Source organism: Pleurodeles waltl, chromosome 5, assembly GCF_031143425.1.
Source record: "Pleurodeles waltl isolate 20211129_DDA chromosome 5, aPleWal1.hap1.20221129, whole genome shotgun sequence".
NCBI classification, from domain to species: domain Eukaryota; kingdom Metazoa; phylum Chordata; class Amphibia; order Caudata; family Salamandridae; genus Pleurodeles; species Pleurodeles waltl.
The window spans coordinates 173,267,689-173,291,978 of record NC_090444.1 but is presented as its reverse complement, the minus strand read 5'-3'; the positions used below and the strand labels follow the sequence as shown (position 1 = coordinate 173,291,978).

Genomic DNA, 24,290 nt, shown 5'->3' with positions numbered 1-24,290 from the left:
GACAGAACAAAACAAATTAGGAAGACAAAACAACTATTTATTGCCTTTCAAAAACCTCATACAGGAAATCCAATTTCAAAACAAGGCTTTGCCAGATGGATAGTTAAGTGTATTCAAGCCTGCTATCTTAAAGCAAAAAGAGAGCTGCCTATTACACCAAAGGCACACTCAACCAGAAAGAAAGGGGCTACCATGGCCTTTCTAGGAAATATTCCAATGAACGAAATATGTAAGGCAGCAACATGGTCTACGCCTCATACATTTACCAAGCACTACTGTGTAGATGTGTTAACTGCACAACAAGCCACAGTAGGTCAGGCTGTACTAAAAACATTATTTCAAACTACTTCAACTCCTACAGGCTGAACCACCGCTTTTGGGGAGATAACTGCTTACTAGTCTATGCACAGCATGTGTATCTGCAGCTACACATGCCATCGAACGGAAAATGTCACTTACCCAGTGTACATCTGTTCGTGGCATGAGTCGCTGCAGATTCACATGCGCCCACCCGCCTCCCCGGCAGCCTGTAGCCGTTTAGAAGTAGATCTTAAACAATTGTACATTTGTAAATATATTACTTTAACCTTTATTATGTACATACGTATTCATTCCATTGCATGGGCACTATGACTAACATACACAACTCCTACCTCACCCTCTGCTGGGAAAACAATCTAAGATGGAGTCGACGCCCATGCGCAATGGAACCGAAAGGGGAGGAGTCCCTCGGTCTCGTGACTCGAAAAGACTTCTTAGAAGAAAAACAACTTGTAACACTCCGAGCCCAACACCAGACGGCGGACTGTGCACAGCATGTGAATCTGCAGCGACTCATGCCACGAACAGATGTACACTGGGTAAGTGACATTTTCCATATATATCCTGCCACAGTCATCGCCTTCACTCCAGCCTCTTGTTACGGTGAGTCACAGGCAGGACGGCGACCCCTCATAAATCCATCCAACGTTAGCCTGAACACCACGAGCTATTTCCCCCGCGAACAAGGAGTCAGTTCTCCGAAACGCGTTAGATTTCTCTTTTCTTTTGTTTAAGTAAAGCATGTTACTCTGCACTGAGTCCTGGCTTGTTGCTTTTCATCGCTGGGGAAATATCTTGTGGTGTTCAGGCTAACGTTGGAGATACATATATATATATATATATTCACCAGTTATTCTTATCTCAAGTAACTTCACTATACATCACACCACGGAGGCTCTGCAGTGGAACCCCAACACTATGCATACATACATTTGAGCATTTAGTTCTCAAAGTACTGAACGGATTTACACCATATTCCAAGAACCAGACTTTCTGGCAATTTTTGTATAGTTCCATTCAGATATCTTGGCTGTAGCTGTGTCTAATTTTTCTGTGGAAAATTGTGTGGGGAAAATGCATTTTGGGACCCCCTTTTTCTCAGACCCCACTGGAAGGATCACCGTGATACTTACTAGTTTTTGGAAAGTTTTGTGAAGATGTTAAATAGTGACAAAGTTATTGACAAACCAAAAAATCAATTTCTTATGGAAAAACGTGGCCACCACTGAGAGAGTGCGCGTGTGTGTGTTTAAATTTCTTATGGAAAAACGTGGCCACCACTGAGAGAGTGCGCGTGTGTGTGTGTGTGTGTATTAAAACTTGAAAATCTCATGCTGTTCTTCCTGCGCTCGCCTAGCACAGGACCCATTCCATATTCCACCAAACAATGTTCAAATGCTGGCACTCCAGACAACTGACATTTTTATTCAGACCAACAAATCCTTGTCAGATATCAAATTTTCAATTCTTCACATACAAACGCGTTTCAGCCATCACGGTCTTCTTCATTAGCCCTTCTTCATATATATGTATAGCTGGGCTTGCGACCCAACTGTGCAAAGGCTGTACACATTCGGGGGTTGGGTGGAGAGCCAGACCTGAAGCCTGTGTTGGCTGTCTGTGACAGAGTTGGGTGCACATAGCCTAAGGAGCAGTGGGGGTTTTGCGTGCAGGGCCTGGCCAGAGTCAAAAACCTTGTATTTACTGGGCAGTGCAGGAGTTGGCTGAATATGATCAAAAACCCCAAGAAAATCGCAGAAAAAAATGCTGAAAACAGATGCTAAAGTGATACCATAGTTATGTATGGTATTAAGGCCTTATTTTGCATTAAGAAAACAAAACAAGAAAAAAAACACCAATTAACCTCTTAGCTGCTGGGCCTTTTCCCCCTAGTGCTTAGCCCTTTTTCGGCTATTTGGGGTAGTTCGCGCTTAGGCCTTCATAACTTTTTGTCCACATAAGCTATCCACGCCAACTTAGCTTCCTTTTTTTCCAACATCCTAGGGATTCTAAAGGTACCCAGAGTTTCTGGGTTCCTTTGGAGGAGACCAAGAAATTAGCTAAAATACACATAAAATATATATATATATATTTTAAATGGGGAAAAAAGGGCTGCCGAAGAAGGCTTGTGGTTTTTTTCCCTGAAAATGGCATCAACAAAAGATTTGTGGTGCTAAACCCACCATCTTCCCAGCTTTCAGGAACAGGCAGACTTGAATCAGAAAACCAAATTTTTCAACACAATTTTGGCATTTTACTGGGACATACCCCATTTTTACTATTTTTGGTGCTTTCAGCCTCTTTCCAGTTAGTGACAGGAATGGGTGTGAAACCAATACTGGATCCCGGAACGCTAAGCATTTCCGAAAAGTAGACAACATTCTGAATTCAGCAAGGCGTCATTTGTGTAGATCCTACAAGGTTTCCTTACAGAAAATAACAGCTGGAAAAAAAAAATATTGAAATTGAGCTGAAAAAAACAGCCATTTTTCTCAGCGTTTTACTCTGTAACTTTTTCCTGCAATGTCAGATTTTTTTAAAGCAATATACTGTTACATGTGTTGTACTGTTCTGGTTGCAGGGATATATATGGCTTGTAGGTTCATCAAGATCCCTAGGTACCCAGAGCCAATAAATGAGCTGCACCTTGCAATGGGTTTTCATTCTATACCGGGTATACAGCAATTCATTTGCTGAAATATAAAGAGTGAAAAACAGGTATCAAGAAAACCTTTGTATTTCCAAAATGGGCATAAGATAAGGTATTGAGCAGCAGTGGTTATTTGCCAATCTCTGAATTCCGGGGTGCCCATACTAGCATGTGAATTACAGGCCATTTCTCAAATAGACGTCTTTTTTACACACTGTCTTACATTTGGAAGAAAAAAATGCAGAGAAAGACGGGGCAATAACACATTGTTGTGCTATTCTGTGTTCCCCCAAGTCTCCCGATAAAAATGGTACCTCTCTTGCGTGGGTAAGCCTAATGCACGCGACAGGAAAGGCAACATGGACACATCACATTTTTACATTGAAATCTGACGTGTTTTTTGCAAAGTGCCTAGCTGTATGTGTTTTTCAAACCCCCTCCCCGGTGTCGGCCACTGGTCGTGACCCGCACCAGGGAGGTAGTGCGGGCATCGGCCAGTGGCACCCTATATAGTTTGGTGTTGAATTAAACTAATGTTTTAAAACAAAAATATCACTGACATACACTGGTTATAGTTTATTGAACTAACTATAACCAAGGCCCATGCCATTCACTGCTTATGACCTCGCATATCACATCGCTCATGACATGTTAAATTATTACATATATACCCTGTGTATCTAGCGGACAATTGCCTTTGCCATGTGTTTCTTTCATGCTGCAATTTGCAGGGTTGCAGAAAGGCAGAATGGGAGCTTCTGCCTTCCAAATGCAGAAGCTCCGCAAATTGGTTTCTCCTTCACTGTATTCTGTCAATAAATTGTGGGTACAACTTGCAGCAAAATCCACCATCCCAACAGACTAGCTTATGTTCAGACTGAGGGACGTTGACGTTCAACAACAGTTGGTAATCTTACCTGGGAATGAAGGATTATCTTCTAAACTGCTCACTGTTTTTTTATTTCTATTCTGCGTGGGAGGAGCCACTTGCATTCATTTTTTTCAAATGTATTGTCCATATTCTCAGCATTTAAACTGCAAAACCAAGGAAAGGGGTTCCTCTTCCTCTTTGTGTTGCTTTATGACCTTTTTTTCCATACAAAAGTAAATTGTGTGCAGAACATATATTTACTCCTACTAGTACATACAGATGCTTGCAGAGGCTACAGGCACCTGTTTTAAACACTGAAGTGCTCGATATTTTATTGTATTATTTGAGGTTGCTTTAGTCCAATCTCATCCACATACATATCGTCTGAGCCATTACGTTTCCAGTAGTTGCTAGCCATGGAAAATATCCCTGTTACTGCATCATGCTTATTTTCTAATTATGTGGCTGCTGGTCCCTCTTTGTAGACAATGTCAACAGACTCTGGTGGCTCAATCAAAATGACTTTATATCTGAGTTTTCCAATTCCTGTAATGTTGCATAGACCTATGCACAACACACTTCTAGACTCACAACCAGTTACAGGATTCTAACATACAGGATGTCAACAAGGCAGTTCCAACAGTAAAATCCCCACCTAATGTTTTGATTTTTGTTTTTTAAACAGGGTGCCCGCCTCACACCAACCCGCCAAATGCACCTTTTTAACTTTTGTGGCTCTGCAAACCTCTTTAAATTTTGTGGAGAATAGTGACTTTGTGACTAAATGGGAGGGCAGCCGTGACTCTGAAAATATGGTCATCATCTTCCGTCACCCAACCCCATTTTTGAATCACCTTCTTGTTTCTGGTTTTTTTTTTTTTTTTTTTTTTTGAATGAGAGTACTTCCCATGTACTACCTTCCTTTCTGGTATTATTGGGGGGGGGTTCTCCCCTCCCCCCACCCGCACCTAGGAGTTGTGCTATTTTGTTTTATATATACATCTGACCATGCCACACTGCTGTGTTATCCTGCGATGCATGTTTTGTCTGCCCAGTAGTGCATACTTACAGGCCCTTTCACTGTTCTCCTCTGTTACACATACATAAACTGCATATAATAATCTACTCTCCTATGATTCCTTCAAGTTATATATTATGTGCGATATTGTTTAGTGCCATATATGTATATGTTCTTTCCTTTTGACTATTGTCATGTTCTGAGTGGCTCATTATTTTGCTGTGTGCCCTGACTCATCAATGTATTGTGTACAAAAATGTTTCCAATAGTTTGTTAGAGCAGACTCGATAGCCTGCTGATGTTCTACCCTTAATTTACCAAAAAGTAGGCTTAAGTAGTGGTCTGATGTGGAAACTGATGATCTTCAAATAGATACCAACAGATTTGTGAGTACCTGGAAATGAAATCCTAGTTGGCAAAAGGACTGTACTTTTGAGACTTGGTGGTCGGAATAATTAGAACGCAGACGCGTAGGTTGAAATGCTCTTTACGTATAATTAAAGAAACAGCATTTTTAGTACGTTCTTTCATGTTCTATGCTGTGTGTAACAATTCTGTTCCCCTGGCTTGAGGGGGAGTTTATATTCATGTCTGGTCTGTTGGCCACATGAATGTCTCCTCACAGCCTGCCTTCTACTTTCTTACTGACGGGGTTTATGCAGGGGCATAAGAGTGGTGTAGCCCTGCCCTTCCTCTCATTGTGAGTGTTTCGCAAAGTGTTTTTCCCTATGGAAGGGAGTCTGTTCATTGTTTCGATTGTAGGCAGAAGGTTCAAAGTAGTGCCTCGCCCCCTTCTGTGTCACAGTATGCAGGAAAAAAACAACATGGCAGCCCACCCAAACCCTCCTATTGGAACGCTATGGATTGTTCCTGCAAGACCAATCTTGGTCCCTGATATAGTTGTGTATGTCTGCTTCCTCATCCTCCTTCACACACCACAGCCCCTACCTACCACATACGACAAAATAGATGGCTGTCAACACCAGCGGCTCAGCAGTCCATCTCCTGTCTGCACTGCTTCTTGGCAAATCTGTAGTGTCTTCTGCTGCTTTCCCCCTCTGTTGTTGTTCTCGAACCTCTGTGGAACTGCAGGAGATGGGCAAGCCAAGATTGGAGAGTGAGGTACATTGTGCCACAATACCATACACAAGAACGTTTGAGGTTGTTGATGGATATCTCTTCAAAATGTGACATGTTAGGCCTTCAATGCAGGAATCACTATACTCCTGGTGCATCTTTCTAAAAACATACAACACTGAAAACAGCCTTACACAGTATTCCTGTAGAAGTTCCTTGGCATCAAATTGAGATCTAACATGATGGCTGGCTTTTTGATCTGCTGCACTCCACATATTATCTCTTCAGGAATCTAACATGAAAACCTTTCATTCAAGTAGTAATTAAAGGAGCCAGTTGCTTAAATCTGTTTATAACTCATTGTGCATGACTAACTCAAGACTCACTCAAAGTCCTCACGTTTGGGTGTCCTGAGTGGACGGCAAATTAACTTCAAATGTCATGGATTACGATTTTGTAGTCTTATAATAAACAATTATTCTTCATAATTTTTCCCCATCTGATATGAATAATTCCTGGAAGGTGTTAATGCATACTTGTGCTTTAAGTAAACTCATGTTAAATATCAACACAAATGATTTCAATACATTTTAGTTGCGTTTTCTAACACAACTTCAAAACTGGTTATTTGAATATGGGTTTACCCTTTTGTAGGACAAAACTAAAGAACCTCCGTATGGTGCTGATGTTCTTCGCTGGTGGGTTGCAGAGTCCAACGTCTTTACTGAAGTTTTCATTGGGCCAGTTGTGCTCAATTCCGCCAGAGACGATATTAACAAGGTAAAATCAAACAAATGAAATAGAAAATATTCAATATTTTTTTTTTCTTGGTTTCATGGGTCTTGGAGTTGTAACTTTGTTACATTACTCTTTTGCATTAAAGAGAAATTCATAACTTCCACTGAATCACAGTGTGGTATTTATTTTTACATTTTCTTTTCCTTGTACCAACCCCTATACAGCAGGGACACATTTTTTTGTTTTAGAGTTTTTGTTGTTTGCAAATTCTTGAATGATATGATCTGATTACTGAAAAAGATTCATATGGTGTTTATATTGATTATATTCCATATTTCATGTCTTTACTAAATGCCTTTTTTTCATTATTAGCTTCGAAATACGCTGCGCTTCATGCTGGGGAATTTGGCCAACTTCCATCCAGAGACAGATTCTCTACCCACAAAAGAGATGTATGTTCTTGATCAATATATGCTACACGTATTGCAAGATTATACTAGCAAGGTAAGAGTAGTATTAAATACTGGAGGTATTTAAAGATTTAACATAACTGCGATGAACATGTAATGTTCTTTGCTAATCAATTCCTCAACATCGCAATTTTTGAATTGAGTAGCTACACGACAAAATATATTACCTTTTTTTAATATATTTATTTTGCTGCTTTCCATAAACCAACAAAGGTAACAAACCATAACGGTGTCCCATAGAATATGTTTTCTAAGTACATAGCATTATTTTTTTCTGTTCAGTCATTACATCTATTTATCGCTGATGGGATCTTTAGCACCTCCTCTTTCCCGACATACATATTTGACAGAGTGTAACTCAGTGCGCTGCTAACATGGATTCTACATTGTGGAACAAATCCTTGTGCATATCACTCTTTTCGAGGAGCACACCACCTGTCCACAGGCACAGCCCAAATGCCCTCAGGGGCTCTCAGACCCTTCATTGCCACTGTAATCATCCAGTTCCGGCATTTGTATTTCCAATCGCTGTGCAATTTCCTCAGCTGCTTTGTCATCAAAACTAACCTCTTACTATCTCCTAATCTGTTAGTTCCCATTCGGTCACGTCCCTTAACCAGGCAGTAACACTTGGAACTGTTGTGGATTGTCAGCAAATTGCTGTACACTTTATTGAACATGATATTGCTGAAGTAAATGCAAGTGCATGTTATTTAGTAATTTTCTTATTTGGTCGACAACCTTAAACACCTCATTGGTTGTCTTCTGTGGGTAGAGGTCAGTCAAGTATTTCAGAAAACAACTATCTTCAACTGTTTCTGGGATAGCATCACATAGAAGGCATCTATGTGTTGGCTGGTGGTTGACCTAGATTTCAAATCCAACCTATTGCTCGAAGTAGGTACCCTTCTTCTTTCAGCAAAATCTGCAAAGAAAAAGAATGCCCGCTAGACAGGTTTTGTATGGTGATGTGTAGGTTGCAAACCAGACATGTCTAGAGATTTCCAAGAGTGCCTTAAGCAACCTAGACCAAACGTCTTTGAGTGCAGTGCATTCCTGAGTCACAGACAAGCTACTTAATGAGATCTGCACTGCTTTATACTTGAAAGACCCATCTGCCTTTTCCCCTGTCCTATATTGCGCTGTCTCATTATTGGGCTGCACAGTTGCATGGTAGAAGCTTTCCTCTTTTATGCCTTCAAGGCAGATGACAAGCAATTTAAAACAACTGAGGTTTAATTTCCCTGTGAATCTCCCAGGCATTGGTAAGGCTGTATACTCTATAGCTCAGCCTTTCATAGATTTTGCTTCCTTACTCTCAGCTTCCATTATTAGTTGAGTATAGTGTGTTCTCCAGCCCTTGATCACTGTTACATTATCAAACATGTACACCATCACTTGGTTCTACATTACTCTACGAAATTTTCTTACAAGCAAAGTTTTCATTTGCAATAAGAATGTGATATATTTCTCTCAGAATTTCTCGAAGACATGGCTGCGGCCTGTCCTAATCATGATCAGAAACTTCCTGAATATTTTGCATTATCATCACCACGTATGCTGCTCTTACTGCATCACGGGTAAACTGTTCAGACCAATGCTATAGTGCATTTCCACTCTGTGCCCTGAACTTGTTTCTGAACTAACATCTCTCCTCTATTTTCTGGGCTGTGCCCCATCCTAGATGTTTTAAGCAAAGTCTAGGGACCTTTCTCCAGGTCTTAATACTTCTCAGCTTATCTCTGTCTCTTCTACTCCCAGTCATAAGGTCCAAATGCCTTCTGTTTCTTTTATCTTTAAAACAAAAAAAAAGAAAAGCATATCAATTGGGTGATCCTACTGTCCCTCCCCCATTTTTGTCAAGTAGCACATATATTAGGATAAGGGATAAAAGAACGCCTTCCTGAGTGAGAGTCAAGCATGATGGCCTAACTGTACTGCCTGACTTCGGCCTCTCCCGTTATCACAACATCTTCATCTGTGACACATACTCATCCTTAATAGCCCCAGTTATCCATTTGACTCTTTAACCTACACCTCATTCTTTTTAAGTGGCACTCAATATTGGGGTAAAATAGATTATTCTTCTCCATTTCACCCCTCCCCTTTTCTGCCTAATTCAAAACCTTTACACCAGGCTGTAGTGAGGCAAGCACCTCATCATGCAACTCCAGCCCTGCAACAAGACCTCATTTACCAATTAACCGCACTGTGTTTTGGACGTTTTGTGTCTTTTCAAGCCAACAGTTCCATAAATACCTCATTATGAGTCCAGCATAAAACAAGAGTCTTTCCAAATTACTCCTCCACCTCCTTTTTGAAAACATGGTGGGCACCAGCAATATCACCATTTTCTCTTTGCCTCACAGATGTCCCATTAACACTTGCTTAGGAGCACCTCTCACCATACCCAATCCCTAGTGTCCAGTCTTCTTCGTATCATGACTGATTGGATTAGCCAGGTGTAAGTTTCTCCCCTGACTTGTGGATATTGTTCAATCCATGTCTTTGCATTTGCCCCACATCTTTGAACGTACTGATTTTGCAAGGTGCCATACCCTTGTAGCGACTCTAGGACCCTTCTGCTAGTCCATCCACAAAGCCACTTGCCCCTCCAGAGTGCAGCTCTTTCATCTTGTATTGGGTGCTTACACTACCCTTGCTGCTTTCAGCATTCGTAGTATAGGTACAGGTATATACCTTGTGACCGTATGAGTCAATCACACAGTTATTTACTTATACTAAGATGTTTGTTATGCACTCTACAAATATCCGGCTCCTCCTCCTGTCTTACAGTTGGTTTTCTAGAACTTCCTACTGCACGATTCCTCACACTTGCCCTCCTTCAGGTATACTCCGGATCACTCATGTTTCTTTCTCTGTCTTGCTTCCCCTCGCCTTTGCTTTGCCTTCTGCTTCTTTCCCCTCCTCACTGTCTTCTTTCTTTCTCTCCCACTCTTCTCTGATCTCAGGCTTAGTATCACAAAATGGATCTGGAAACTCTGCAATGACTGGTCGCTCCACTAACATGTTGCATTGCCTTTTACAAGATTCTGAAAGGGTAGTGAGGAGGGTGTGCTGGTAGCACTTGACTAGTGTAACTATCTCGCTCAGTCATCTGTACTTTATTGCGGCTGTGATCTATGCCCTGCCATTTGGCCAGCTTGGCAGAATGGGCAGACTGCCAGGATCTGCAATAAATAGAGAGAGGATTTTTTTGGCTTCAGTCCATTCCTCCTATGACCGCTCCCCTCCATCGAGAAACAAGGTAGCACATCAGCTCTGAAGCTCTAGAGATCAGCTTCTACGCATATAAAAAGGCAAAATCACCCCTCCCTATCCTGCTAGTATGTAGCTGGCATGTGACACATATTAAGTTACATTTCAATGTAGTTTTCCTTTATGCAATAGATAGCTCAATTAAGTCACTTCTACAGACGACTGGAGGTAATGGGTTGGAATCCGCCTGTCATTGTTCCGAAGTCAATACACTTAACTCCACAGTGTGTTTAGTTAACATAACTTCCTGTCAGCTGCATTTTCTACAGCTAAAATGTTTGTGTGGTAAATGAGCATGTTCTTCCATCCTCTGGGCCAATTTGTAAGATTGAGATCTTTGCACCACTTCATCATACACCCACCTGTGGGTTTGTGCAGAAGGGATATGCTTGTTAGACATAATCTATTAGACCGCTTTTAAATTATTGCATGTACATGCCAATTGTGATATTATATCATTAAGCGTATTACGCTTTACAAGAGATTTGTTTTGCAACAATGTGGGCCCAAAAAACACATCCCTGCTTTAAGGATGCATCCTACATATATATATGTATATCCAATTCTCCAGTCAATAAATTACACAGATGTCTCATTCTGAGACCACACTTGCTATATTTTGTGTGTAAATCTTTTATTGAGGAACACACAACGTAGATCAGTAAGCTCTCTGTATGGTATGTTGAAGGAAACACATTCCAATTTAGGTAATGGTGTCTGGTCCAAGGAATGGTTTAACTTTTCCTTAGCTTTTTAACACGGGTAGGTTATTGGAGTTCTCTAGTATTACACCTGTCCAGACTCTGTAGGGAGAAGGAAACTCAAGCAGAGTGCCTGAAGGAAACCAGAGGGATATAATTTTCTTAAAACATGTATCAAACAAAATCCAATAAATGTATTACTAAGTAGAACAGACTTGACTGGGTGCGGTTTGCAGTCTTAAGGGTTTTCCATCTGAATACCGAGGAAAAAACATAGGGGGGCCAAAATATCAGGGCCCTATTATAGAGAACAAAATATTATGAATATAAGTATATGTAGGTTAGCACATTTTTAAATCTATACTTATTTATATCAAAGTACCTTTACAATATTGTTCTTGATATTTAGGACACAATAGATTTTTTGTTGATATTTTGAAATGCAGTCCTCTACAGCAGCCGGGCGACATCAAAAGGCTCCACGTGTGCCAACAGTGACCAGCAAATACCTTTAGTCTCTTTCCTCCTGGCCAATATCTCCTGTGAGAACTTGAATGAATAGCTCTCATGCTGCAGTTAGGCTGGCATGGACTGGGAGTGGGAAAGTGTTGCTACTGTGCCCATCTGAAGTTCCCTTCTGATTCCCAGGAGAAAATATTTTCTCTAGAGCCTAACAGGGTAGATGCAATGGCATAGGTAGAGTCAACAAACATAGTTTCTCCCTCCCTCCAGATGATGTAAGGATCAGTGAAATATTGCCCTCATTGTTCTCAACGTATTTGGCTTTTAGTCAACAGCCAGGCAGCTCTTTCTATCTTCTTTGCATGAGCACTTCTCTGGATTTCCAGGAGGGTCACCAAGTACATCTCCTACCGTCTCATGGACCGTGACAGCATCCCAACATCCTGACCACATTCTTCTCCAGCAGCATACCTGTTGATTTTCCAGGAAACCCAAGGTGCTAGTCGTGCAGTCACTGAAACATGTAATTCCTTCTCTTTGAGAAATCCATTTTAGTCCAGGAGGGCTCTAGAGTATCAACATGTTGTAATATTTTCTGTCTACTCTGCTTTACCTATATCTCTCTACCAGACAGGACCTCCATTTTTGTGTTTGTGTTAATAGTGTTGTGATTGAGAAATACCCCCGTGTGACACTGGAGAGTGTGCTCTCCTGTCTTGAAGTTCTCATAGCAGGCTGTAGTGTGATGATTGTGTGTGTCTGTGTGTCTGTGTGTGTGTGTGTGTGTGTGTGTGTGTGTGTGTGTGTGTGTGTGTGTGTGTCTGTTGATATCGTTCCATGACATAGAATTGATACCCATAGCGGGGCTGTGTGGTGAGATGGACCCATAAAGTACACCTCCATTTCACAGGAGCCTCTCTGCTCGTAAGCCACGTTACTCCTCACACTTCACCTTCAAAGTCTCTCATAACTTGCCAGGTCTTTCCAGCTGATGGGTTTATTAAAAAAATGAGGTGCACAAAGTTGATGTTTGGCCACACATTACTGGTTGCATGCAATTTTGGAAAGTCGTTTTTGGAATTGTATTACACTTATAGCAGCCCCGACCACTACAGAGAGTAAAAACCTGTTGCACTGGAGGAAAAATAAAGGTAACTTGATTGTATGTTCTAAGTTGAAAGAAAATTATTCGTACAATAAACCACTGCTACCTATAATGTTAAAGATCATCAGTGGTCAGTTGTGGAAAGAATTGGAGGCAGTGGATGAAGCATGTCTTGGACCCAGAATTGTCCAGCATTTTCTGACTGTAAACCAGTTTGTGTGATAATGAAAAAGATAAATACCATGCTACGTGTATCCGTAGCATGTTTGTGTTTGCTGTTAACTGGTGCTTGATACTCAAAGATTGGAATTGATATGCTGCTGATGGAAGTGCTGAATGCTCTCTATCTGGAATTCTGGCAGGTTCATTTGTCAGTGTGGATCATCCTGTTTTGAAAGAATCGGCTGTAGTGTCAAGGTGATGTAATGGCTGCAGTTCTTCATTTGTTGCAACAGCTGGAGAGCAATGAGCGAGGGAAATTGTTATATCTTCGACCTGCACAGACAAATGTATTGTGATACACTGGTCACAACTTGGCCAGATTTTCAACATTGGTTCACATCAGAAGTCTATATTGTGGGCATATGACATAGCTGCTCTGGTCAGATGACCAGTTTATAGTAATGAATGTTTGAAATGTTTTTGCTGTGAGCTAGTGGCAAATATCTAAACTATTTCGCAAACATATTTTGTGGCTGCCAAAAACCTTGTCTAAATGTCTGGCTTTGTTTATTTTTCTTAGGTCACACAGGCATATAAGGAGTATGATTTCGGAAAAGTAATTCGTCTGCTTACGACTTTGATCACAAGGGACCTGTCAAGTTTTTACTTCAGTATAATCAAAGACAGGTATGCAGACCACATGTAAGAAGTTATGTTATTAGTTGTGGAGGATGTGAGTACTTCACAAGTAATCAGTCTGTACTGAACCAAGTACCCCATTGTAGCACTTGACTCCCTCAGTGTAGCAAAGCAGAGTAGTCCAAGGACTTCGTAGGGGAGGTGGCATGTGCTGGTAACCCCAGTTTACTGGTACTCAGTAACAATGCTCAGTATGTTATTGTCCAGTTAGTGACTTTTGTTATACACACACACACACACTCTCTCTCCCTCCGTCTCTGTCCCTCTCTCGCTCCCCTAAATAATACACATTCATTACAACTATATACAATCAGGTGGATGGAAATCGATTTGGTGATGCTCTCATATCACATTACACCCCTAGTTGGTCCTGCACGCTATAACCACAATACCTCCCTCTATGCTAGAAGCAATATCAAAATATAAGGGAGTGTCATTGTCAATAATGGCTTATTGACTTTGTCAGAAAAAGCAGCAGCATATTATAATTACTGTTGTAACACCGTTGAAATCTATTTACTACTGTTCATTGTAGTATAAAACTCTGCATTGTCAGTCATTACTTTTGTCAATAAAGCATTACAGTGAATGCCTTGTTTCCCAGAGTCTAATCTCTACATTATACAGCTACTGCAGTTTTAGGACGAATCAACAGGGGTATCAGCTCTCCAGAGCTTATGAACTAAAAGCCACAGCTCCAAGAGTGTTTGAAAACCTGGAAAGCCTCTCCTGGGGTCAGGGATTCAGTTCCCTGGAAAACTGAGGGTTATTTTGTAGGCATCATCTGGGGAGACTGCTGCTCTTCTGGTAGGTCCCCCAGCACTTGCTGGTGCCCCGGCCCTTCTGGGCACCACAAAGAACAGTATGTTTTATACCACTTGCAGGGGCTTATGGAGCACTCCTTGTCATGGGTATGATCAGTTATGAACAGCTTCTCTGCTGTTCAGTGATGCTTTCTTTTCTTAAGTGTGATCTAGCTTCACATTTGGCAGCTGATCTGTCCCACCCACATTTTCACAGTAAGGTGGTTGTGGTGTGCGCTGCACTCCTCAAGGCATGGGCACGAGAGTCTGAGAATGCACAAGGCATAAGGAGCAAAGTGGCATTCAACTTTTGTTTCCTGTGGGATATCCAAAGGAATTTGATATCCCAGGCCGAAGGGGAAAAAAGGAGCCCTACACACGCCTCCTCCCCATTCAATCATAAAAATGAGATTAAGTTAAGCCTTGGCCCTCCCCTGGGGAATATTTAGAATCCCTCAGAGTTCTGCTTGCTCTGTTTTACGTTCCATCGCCCTGGATGACTGAGCCTTAAATGATGAGCTCTCAGGCCCCGTAAGTCCACTTTTGCTGACTGTGGGATCCTTTCTCCAGCCATAGCAACCAAGCACTTTTTCTTCAGGCCTCCTGATGCTTATTGAGCACTTTTTCTTGGATGCTTGATTGTGTGACTCCCTGTGCCCGACCTGTTCTCTCCCTGGGCTCATGGTGTTCTCTTTTGCTCGGGAGTGCCTTCCACAGCCCCTCCAGAGCCAGCAAGCTGAACACCCTCCCTGCCATACTCCCCAGGTCCGGAACCTCCTGGCTACTTGAAGGGCACGGGTTTGTCAATAGTCCAGGGCCAGACCACAGAAGTCCTACCCTGGAGAGACTCCTCCAAGTCCTCATGGCAATCTAGAGTTAAAGTCCTTCAGTCCATCATTGTATGGGCATCAGGTGGCTTCTTCTTCTAGCTGGGCATTCTTTCACAATAGTTGCTTCCGGGTCAAGTGTCTTCTAATAATTCTCTCCCTTGTGCAGAGGTTTCCATGTGGGGTGAAAAGTTCTAGAAGTGAGGCATCCTGACCAATCCTAGAATGCCACATCAGCACTTCAGCCCTGTCCCAACCCTCCTGCACAGCATTCTGGGACTTTCAAAGATGGCATCTTCAACTGGACTATGGAAATATGTTTCCCAGGAGCTTCTGACAGAGATGCCTGCTCCTTTCCCACCAAAACTTTAAAGGCGAGTCCCTCCTCTGTTTGGCTCCAGAGGCTGGCTTTCCTCAATTATTTCTGTGCACTTTCCCAGTCCAGGTGCAGTGTGAACAGTTAATTAACTGGTGCAGGTTTTCTCCACATCCCTTCCTTTACTAGGAATTGGGTTTAGCGCTGTTAATAGCTTAGTCTTAATAGTATGAAGGCCTGGAATCTGATTATCGCTGAGCCTAGGAAATATGACAATTATTAAAGTACCATAAGGTGTGTAGATATGCTGAAAGTGATGGTGGATCTACACTCAGGATAAGTGTTTATCTTAAGTTGGATGCATTAATGGATCCTGTAGGTGAAACTGTACTCTGGTGCAGATTTCGCTTATAATGTGTAATTCAGTTATCCTACTACTTGTGGGCACTCAATCTTAAAAGAAGTGTCCATATTAAAGATTCCACAGATCTGGTTCTTGTATATCTTCTTTACTTTTTTATTCCAGATTTCATTTACTCAGGATTCACTTAGCATTCATTTGTTTGACATTAAAACAAACAGCAGCCAGCACATGTTTCACAGAGACCCGCATCATCAGGTCTTCTTGAAGTTATATACATGTAGTCTCACTGATATGCGTGCTTTGCAATAAGGTATCTTGTTCTTAAACATATACAAACATAGGCCGTTTTTATTTTGTATCTATTTCTCCTTAGCCTTTTATGTAGGGGACTCACCACCCATTCCCAATTTTGTTCCAAAAACCCTTTTAGTTTTCAGCAATAGGTTTCATCTCTAAAATTCAGTAAAGTGCCACAAGCTTTCAGTAGGCACTACAGACTTACACTATGGATGCCTAACCACATTATAAGGCCTATCCCAAGTCAGCACAAATCCTTGAAGGGTGCCTTCCAGAACATACCTGCCTTCCAGAACATACCAGTGCTCAGATACAAAGCTGTGCAAGACAGTAGTCTTACATATGCAAGCCCACACATGTGCACACACACCTGTGCTCACAAATTCCCATGTAACCAGCCCAGCCGTCACTTGTGTACAAGTGTGCTCACATGTTCACATGTAAGCAACCCAGAGCCTCTTACCCTAGCTGCACAGCAGATGCCTTACCTTAAAAGTCTGGACGCTGGAGTTTATCACTCAGTCTTTTTATTGTGAATTTACCATGAGTAAAACTCAGTTGGTGAGACTTGCAGTAAAAGTCCAAAAAACTGAGTGGTCAAAACCCAAAAAATCTATGGGAATTAAATGGGTGGAACTCATTTGCTACATAGCACTCACCTGGAAATATCGTTGTAAATAAACCTTTCAAACATACTGCATTGTAGTAGAAAAGATGTTGGCTGTAATCCCAAGCATAATGAGAATGGACATTTTTTCATTTTTTTTGCCTATAAAGGAGCAGTTCCAAGACAGTGCATATGTTTTGTCCTTTTTGGTGGCTGATTGCTTTTCTGCTGTGGTTCAAAGCACCGTTATTGATGGAACTTTCAGTACTGAAATGGGAGCTTTGTTTTAGGGGTCTATTTGGTTTTATGGCCATGTCTCTATTGCCAGGTGCATTTTTTGTGTAAATCTTTGAGAGACCGACAACATAGTCTCGAAGCAGTGAATCTTAACTCTACAAAGAATAACCAAACTTGCTGGAAATCTCCGACTCTGCTGCCTGGTATGTTTGTACCACCAGTCCACTGGACTCATTCCTTCAACGTGTCTCTATTTGTTTCACTGGCAATTTTAGGCAGACATCTGATAATTAATTCTGATATTTAATTCTTCTTAATATGTGTGTATACATGCTCCTCATCAACATTTTGTAGAATGTGTGCTTATCTTTTGCATTTTCTCTTGATTCATTCATCTGCACACTTGTAGAACATTGGAGTCTGGCCTGTTTCCTGGATCATGTTGTTGGTGTTTGTTGGAAGTTGGCTCTTTATCTATTATACCAAATTGAGGTATACTGTGCAAAGAGTTCAAGGGTTCCCTTTTGAGTGGACAGGGTTTTGCTCTAGAAATTCCAAAGTGCAATTTTAGGGGTGTAGTTTGGTCAAGCACCCTTAAGTTTATCAGAGCTGAGTGTTAGACATTTACTATAGGCACACAGTCAATAAATGAGACACGAGACTGAATAAGGAAATCCACACCAATTTGTGAAAATAACTGGTGTCTTTACACCATGTTTAGACACCAGAATGAATACTATCAGGCAAGTCTCTTTTTGCAATAGAAAGTATCACAGTTTTGAAAAGTCGACACGTAGTGCAATTTTCTGAAGCTGCAATGTTATCCTATGAAGGAAAAACTAATACAGCAAGCCGGTACTCAACAGTGACTTACAGGACCAATCTTCCCGACTTAAGGTGAGTATGGGAAAAGGTCCTAGGGGCAGCTGGATGCAGAGGTGTTGTTCAGCATCTGGTGCCCCGATGAAGTCAATGGGGATCGGGCCGGTCAGAAAGGTATTGCAGACAGGTGACTTGGGGTCCAGTCTGATTGAGCCATTAAGAGGTTCAAGTCTTGAGATTCTCTGGGACGTAGGGACACCAGTGGACCTCTTCTCCTCAGTCCGGGACGGCCGGGTGCAGAGGTGCAAGGTACCATCGGATTTCTGTCACTGGTGGTGGTCACGGTAGGGGGAGGGCCCGCAGAAAGAGGCTGCAGGCATGGACGGGGTTCCAGGCCAGCAGCACAACAAGTCACCTTTGGTCTCACAAGGCTCGGGGACATAGGAACACCAGTGGTCCTCTTCTCAACTGTCCGCGGCGGCCAGGTGCAGGGGTGTAGTGGACTGATGGGTTTCTGTCACTGGTGGCGGTCGCGGTTAAGGGGGGCCTGCACAAAGAGGCTGCAGGCATTTGTGTGAAGGTCACAGTGGGGAGACCCATGATGGACAATGTAATATAATGCACCCTGCTGTAGGGGTGACTTACATATATTGCATGCAGTGTTTAGGGGACTTGGCACACAGGCTGTTTGCCTTGTTGTGTTTTCACTTTTAGCTGCACCAAGACACGCAGCCTGCAGTGGTAGTCTGCATGTGCTATGTGAGGGGTCCTTGAGGGTGGCACAATACATGCTGCAGCCCTTGGGGACCCTCTTTGGTACCCATGCCATAGGCACCAGGACCATTTACTAGGGACTTACAGGGGTGCCAAAGGTATTCCAAATTGTGGAACAGTTGCACAGTTTTAGGGAAAGAGATCTGGCATTGGGGACCTGATTAGCAGGAACCCAGTGCATTTTCAGTCAAAATTGCATCATATACTGGGCAAAAAGGGGGGGTGACCGTGTCAAAAAGGGGCACTTTCCTATAGTATTCTTCTGCAGTCTGGTCCCTTCTTTGTACTTACCAACATTTCCAATTGGTGCAATTAAAGGGAAGTGAATGATTTTTGGTTTTGTACTTTTTGGTATGTCATCTTCTTTGCATTTCCCCATAATATGAGTGTGTTCTTGTAGTTTGCAAAGAACATGTTTAAGAGTTATTGTTGCTCAAGTGTGATTATCGTGTTTTTTCTAAGTTAATTCTTTGGTAATTTTTTTCCTTTAAAAGATAGATTTTTTACCAGGCTCCTGTTCATGCTCCCTAGTGTATATAGGATGACTTGTTGGATTGCTTCCCTTCTTTCATTATTAGTTTTCACTTCTTTTTAATTCGGTTTACCTATCTTTTCTCAAGTTATTGATCTACCTGATGCAGTGTGAGATTACTGTTGCTCTCAGTTTAGTTCCTGCAACTATTCTTTCTTGTATGCTTGAGAGGCTTTCCAATTTCCTAACAGATTGCATATTATCTCTTTCCTACACATCCCTAGGTCTTTGTTTTTCCACAATGTGTAATAGAATAATAAATACAGATGCAAACATAAAAGGACTTTTAGTTACCTCTCTTCATCTATTGATCTGGTGTTACCGACATTCACATTTTACATCCTCCACCAAGTATATACAACGATGGATCAGCCCACTTTAGTCATTGGATCCCTTCACTGTGAGTAACAGCATTTTTTGTACGGATAGTGCAGACGTTTCCACATTAAGTAAGCAATTTCAAGTCAGGGTCCATGGGACAAAGGTTATCTTTTAGAGCCTGGCAGCTCCATAGTGAAAGCCACACCTATTGGCTTTGCTTGTGCTTTTTTAGAGTTGTATCAGATCTTTTATAAGCCATTTATTCACCTATTCTCTCTCTTTTCTGGTGCTTTCTTTTGTAGCAGTGCTATATTTTGTTTATTTCAACTGTTATGAAAGTGTCAAATGCTTCTTTTTTTTTTCTTCTTTTTTTTTTTTTTACTTATGCTGATTAGTCACATTGGGGGTTATTCTAACTTTGGAGGAGGTGTTAATCTGTCCCAAAAGTGACGGAAAAGTGACGGAATTACCACCAGCCTTATTACGAGTCCATTATCTCCTATGGAACTCGTAATACGGCTGGTGGTATATCCGTCACTTTACCGTCACTTTTGGGACGGATTAACACTCCTCCAAAGTTAGAATAACCCCCATTGTGTCTTTTTGGCCAAACCCTCTTTACATACAACTTCCCGATACTTTCATATGCTACATAGCAGACCTTCACTGAACCCCCACATGTTTGAAAACAACATTTCACATAACTCCAGTGATAATTCCTATATCCACAAAAGGACTTCACATGACTTTAAAGGAGTTACATTGCTCTGCCTATCTTCATATACATGCCATATGACCCCATTTAGCTATCAACACCTTTTCGCATTGCCATCCCGATCCAAACAACCACTCACATATTCTCAGAGACATGAAGCTCACAGTAGACCCTTATAGATCTTCAGCTGAGGTAGCTCACTGTAGACCCAGATATAATCCGCAGAGGGGATCACGCTGCATCTCAGTGTGAAGTACAAGTACCTAGATACAACTCACTGTTTGGATTGTGATTAAAAACTATGAGTTGTTGATTTTTTCAAAACAATCTTTTAATTAAACAACATAAACTGACATTTACATAGGTGCCTTGCGTTCATGCTGACATATTTTCCAATGGATTGTTCACCAAACCCCACCTGCTTCTTGAGACCCCACGTGTTCGATGTTTTTGTAAGTTTCTTCATTTCACTTAACCCAATCCATGCTCTATAGGCAGAACCTTTATTTTATGGTTTCCCACTTTAACTTCTTGGGGTTGAAGGAAGAAAAAGGAGCACATGCCAAGTGTTAAATCTCTCAACATCTAGTTACTCCATTATTAATTCCCTCTCTCACCAATAGCTCTAAAATAATTCTCCATCTGTATAGCTAACAACAATTAATTGCTTCAATGAATAAGGCTTCCTAATGCTCGCTGCCTCCCACAAAGGCACATCCTTGCTCTGAATAACCCTAAACCACTATGCTGTTCACCTTGAAGTCGACAAACTGACTCCCAGCATCTAGGCATTCCCAGTGCTTACGTTCATCCATATTGGTATCCTCTCCCACTGTGGTGCCATCAGTGAATCAGTCAAGCACTAATGTTTTCTGACAGTTTGCTCTCACAGCCAGGCTAATGCTCCCTGGGGTACATCTTTCTTGTTCCTACTCGAACAGTCCACCTCTCATTCTGACTTTTTCTATTAAAGGTCTTGTTTCTTCTTTTCTGGACTGAAATTCTGGAGGCAAAAATGGGGTTTTGTGGTGGAGGTTCTCATTCCCCTCTACTATTGACTCTTTGCTTGTATTCCTGTAGACTATCAGGGGCTACTGCCTGCAGACTTCACCATCCAAGTGGCATGTTACCTCTTTCCTTTAGTATTTTACTAATATTCTTTTAAGACATTCTAGCCTTCATTGTATATATTTTAGGATTCTTCCCCCGGTGGGGTGGCATATCCTAATATCACTACACCTCTTGTGGCAAGAGCTATGCCAGTTTTTGTAGAGCAGACAGCAGTACAGTATCTCTATCTGTCAATGAGATTCACGGCCAAAACCTGACACATCCTTCTTTTGATGGAGACTTCTAACTACAGATTCCTCACATTTGATTTGTCCTCAGGCGTCAGATTGGATCCGGAAATATTTGAGTGGTACTTTGGTGTGCCAGTAGGCGGCGCTGTGCTGCGCCGCATCAAAGCCGTTCCATTCGAGAAGTGACTTTCAGGGCCTATATTGGTGCCACTCCTGCATGCTGTCATCCGTTCCTGTCTTTCCATGCCACCAGACGCGGAGCCAGAGCTACATCTCATTTCTTTGAGACTGCTTTTCACCCAAAGGTTGACATTGTGCAAGGGGAATGTCACCTCCCAAGATAACAGGGTGCAAACCCTGTAAGGACCATCACAAACAAATGTCTGTGACAGTTCCTCATCTTGTTTGCCTGTGGTGCCTTGGAGCTGCAGTAGAGCCATAACTTTTGTGGTGTGCAGTGACAGCATGTTGGTGAACCCAAAGGCCATAAGACACTGCAATGTGAAACTCTACCACTGACCACTGGAAGGCTTTGCAACAAGACTGGTCTAAGTCGAAGGGTCAGTCCTAGTTGTGATGCAAAATTTGCAAGACTTATTCCAGAAGTCAATCGTTGTCACGCTCAAAGTCTTCAAGTAAGCTGAAGAAAAAACACAAAAAGTCTCCAGGTTGGACCTTGCCCCTTCCTATCACTTGCATACTCCTGAAAAGGTACAAGGGTGTCACCATTCCTCTTGATCTTGCTCCCAAAGTGGATCGATGTCGGATCCTATTCTGCAACGTTTTCTGGTAGCACACGAGTTTCGTGGGCCGTCTCTGACACCGAGCCAGATCAGAGAGCACAGCGAGGCCACGCTCTGAGTCTTCAGATCCTTATCTACTACCTCGGGTGCGCCTTCAGGCCCCGGGGAGGCAAAAGGCCCTCTATTTCGGGTACCACCTGTGGGTTCACCCTCAGTGCCAGTTTGACCCTCTGAATCTATCACTGGGCCTTCCCTAGCTCCTGTCCCGACTCCACCACTGGCGTCACTCTGGTCTCCAAAGCCTTGACGCTGATGCCGACTTCATCGCTGCCGGAGGATGAGGTTCCCATTGCGCTCTCTTACTCAGAGTAGGTGTGGCTTTGACCTGGACCAATTCTGCGCCCAGCTTCTATTGAAGCACTACCTCCTCCACTGGGCTTGCCACCCCCACAAGAAAGGACACATATGTTGCATTCCTTATTTGGCACAGATTCAAACAATGATTGGGTGTTGAAATAGGGCATCCATACCACAAGGAAAATTGGTATGATGGCCTTTAAGAAGTCAGAGGACTTGATACTTTCTGTGACTTGGCCCTCCTCACACACCCTGGTTTTGCCACGGAGGAGAGCAATTCTTACACAATGATCATACATAGGGCAGCCAAAGTTCTTGACCTCCAGCTCCCCACCTTAGAAATCAAAACCAGTGCATTGACAAAAGTGCTTCACCTGGGGTAAACATCCACTGAGCTCTTCCTGCCCTTCAATGAGGCACTTACAGATACCTTTTAGAGGCTTGGGCTAACCCTTGGTCTGGCCCCTTGGTTAATCGCCAGATTGCGAGATGACACTACCCTGCCCTGGGCGACCCAGCATTTTCCTCTAAGCATCTCTCCCTTCAAAACTATGTACAAATCAGACAAACCTGAATACCCTTCCAACTACTCCCCAGATAGGGAGTTCAAACGTGTGGAGACCTTTGGGGAGAGGATATTATTGTCCACCAGCTTGACCCTCAGGTCTGTGAATGCCAGCTGTCTCAGCCACTGTTACCATGCTCTTTGGGATTCCATGGCTGAAGTCCTCTCAGGTGTCACAGAACACCTCCAGCCTGTGCTAACCCAAACTGCCCAGGGCAGTTTTGATGCAAGGAGATCAGAATACATTGTATTCTTCGATAATAAGAACCAAGGTTATAGAAGATGATTAAAAATACCTTTGTGCCGGTCTAAAGGTATTGCTTTATTAGTGACAGCCCGAGGTAAGGTTAAAAACAAGTAAGTGGTGTAACATTTTTCGTGAAGAATCAGTACACCCTAATCACGTATCAAATGTATTTGCCAACATGTTTCGGTTCTATACAAGTCCTTTGTTCAGAAAATCTTTTCTCAAGCGAGTCTTGCGGCCTTCGTCAGGGCAAAAGTCTTAGCCTAATGTTATACAGTCCGTTACATGTTGTTTACTCATACATGCAACTAGGTAAGGCTAATTCCTATCTGGTTCTCTAGGCGTCTCTTTGGTTCCCTTTAACCAGATTAAAAATTATTCTGATCTCCCTGTCCCAATAGGAGCTGGTTCTCCTGTGGGGCTACGGTTGAGACCTCCGAGCCAGTATCATCGTGGCTTGGTAGGTTGGACTGGCCTATGATGAAGCATACCACTATTAGGTGGGTGAGGCCTTTCCATCCATAAAAGAATATCTTTAAGTGAGAACTGGAAAATATATAAGTGACTGGTGGCAACTTTAACCCACTCCACTGTGTGATATGTCTAGTATTAGTATTAGTATTATTTCAATACAGAGATACCAGGGCACTCCAGAGAGTAGTCCACAGTGAATGAAAGTCCAACGTTCCAGAAGATAGTTTTCACATCGCAGTCAACTTTAATTCCTTATGTTCAACAATATATATATTATATTCACTGTGGGCTACTCTCTGGAGTGCCCTGGTATCTCTGTATTGAAATTTACTTTCCAGCACGGCTCAAAGGAATTCGCCTTCTTCTTTGATCTAGTGCAACTAATACCCTTGGTGGTTGGGTATTTCTACCAGGTTGGCACCCATTCAAGGACTC

General features: G+C 42.3%; 1 protein-coding gene across 1 annotated transcript in view; it reads left to right on the top strand.

The window, feature by feature from the left end:
• IARS2 (isoleucyl-tRNA synthetase 2, mitochondrial) overlaps nucleotides 1-24,290 on the top strand; it is a 381,953-nt gene that overhangs the window by 284,276 nt on the left and 73,387 nt on the right. The window contains exons 17-19 of the mRNA XM_069233870.1: nucleotides 6,592-6,717; nucleotides 7,048-7,179; nucleotides 13,435-13,541. Of these exons, the coding sequence (XP_069089971.1) occupies nucleotides 6,592-6,717; nucleotides 7,048-7,179; nucleotides 13,435-13,541 (365 nt within the window). The remainder of the gene's footprint in view (nucleotides 1-6,591; nucleotides 6,718-7,047; nucleotides 7,180-13,434; nucleotides 13,542-24,290) is intronic.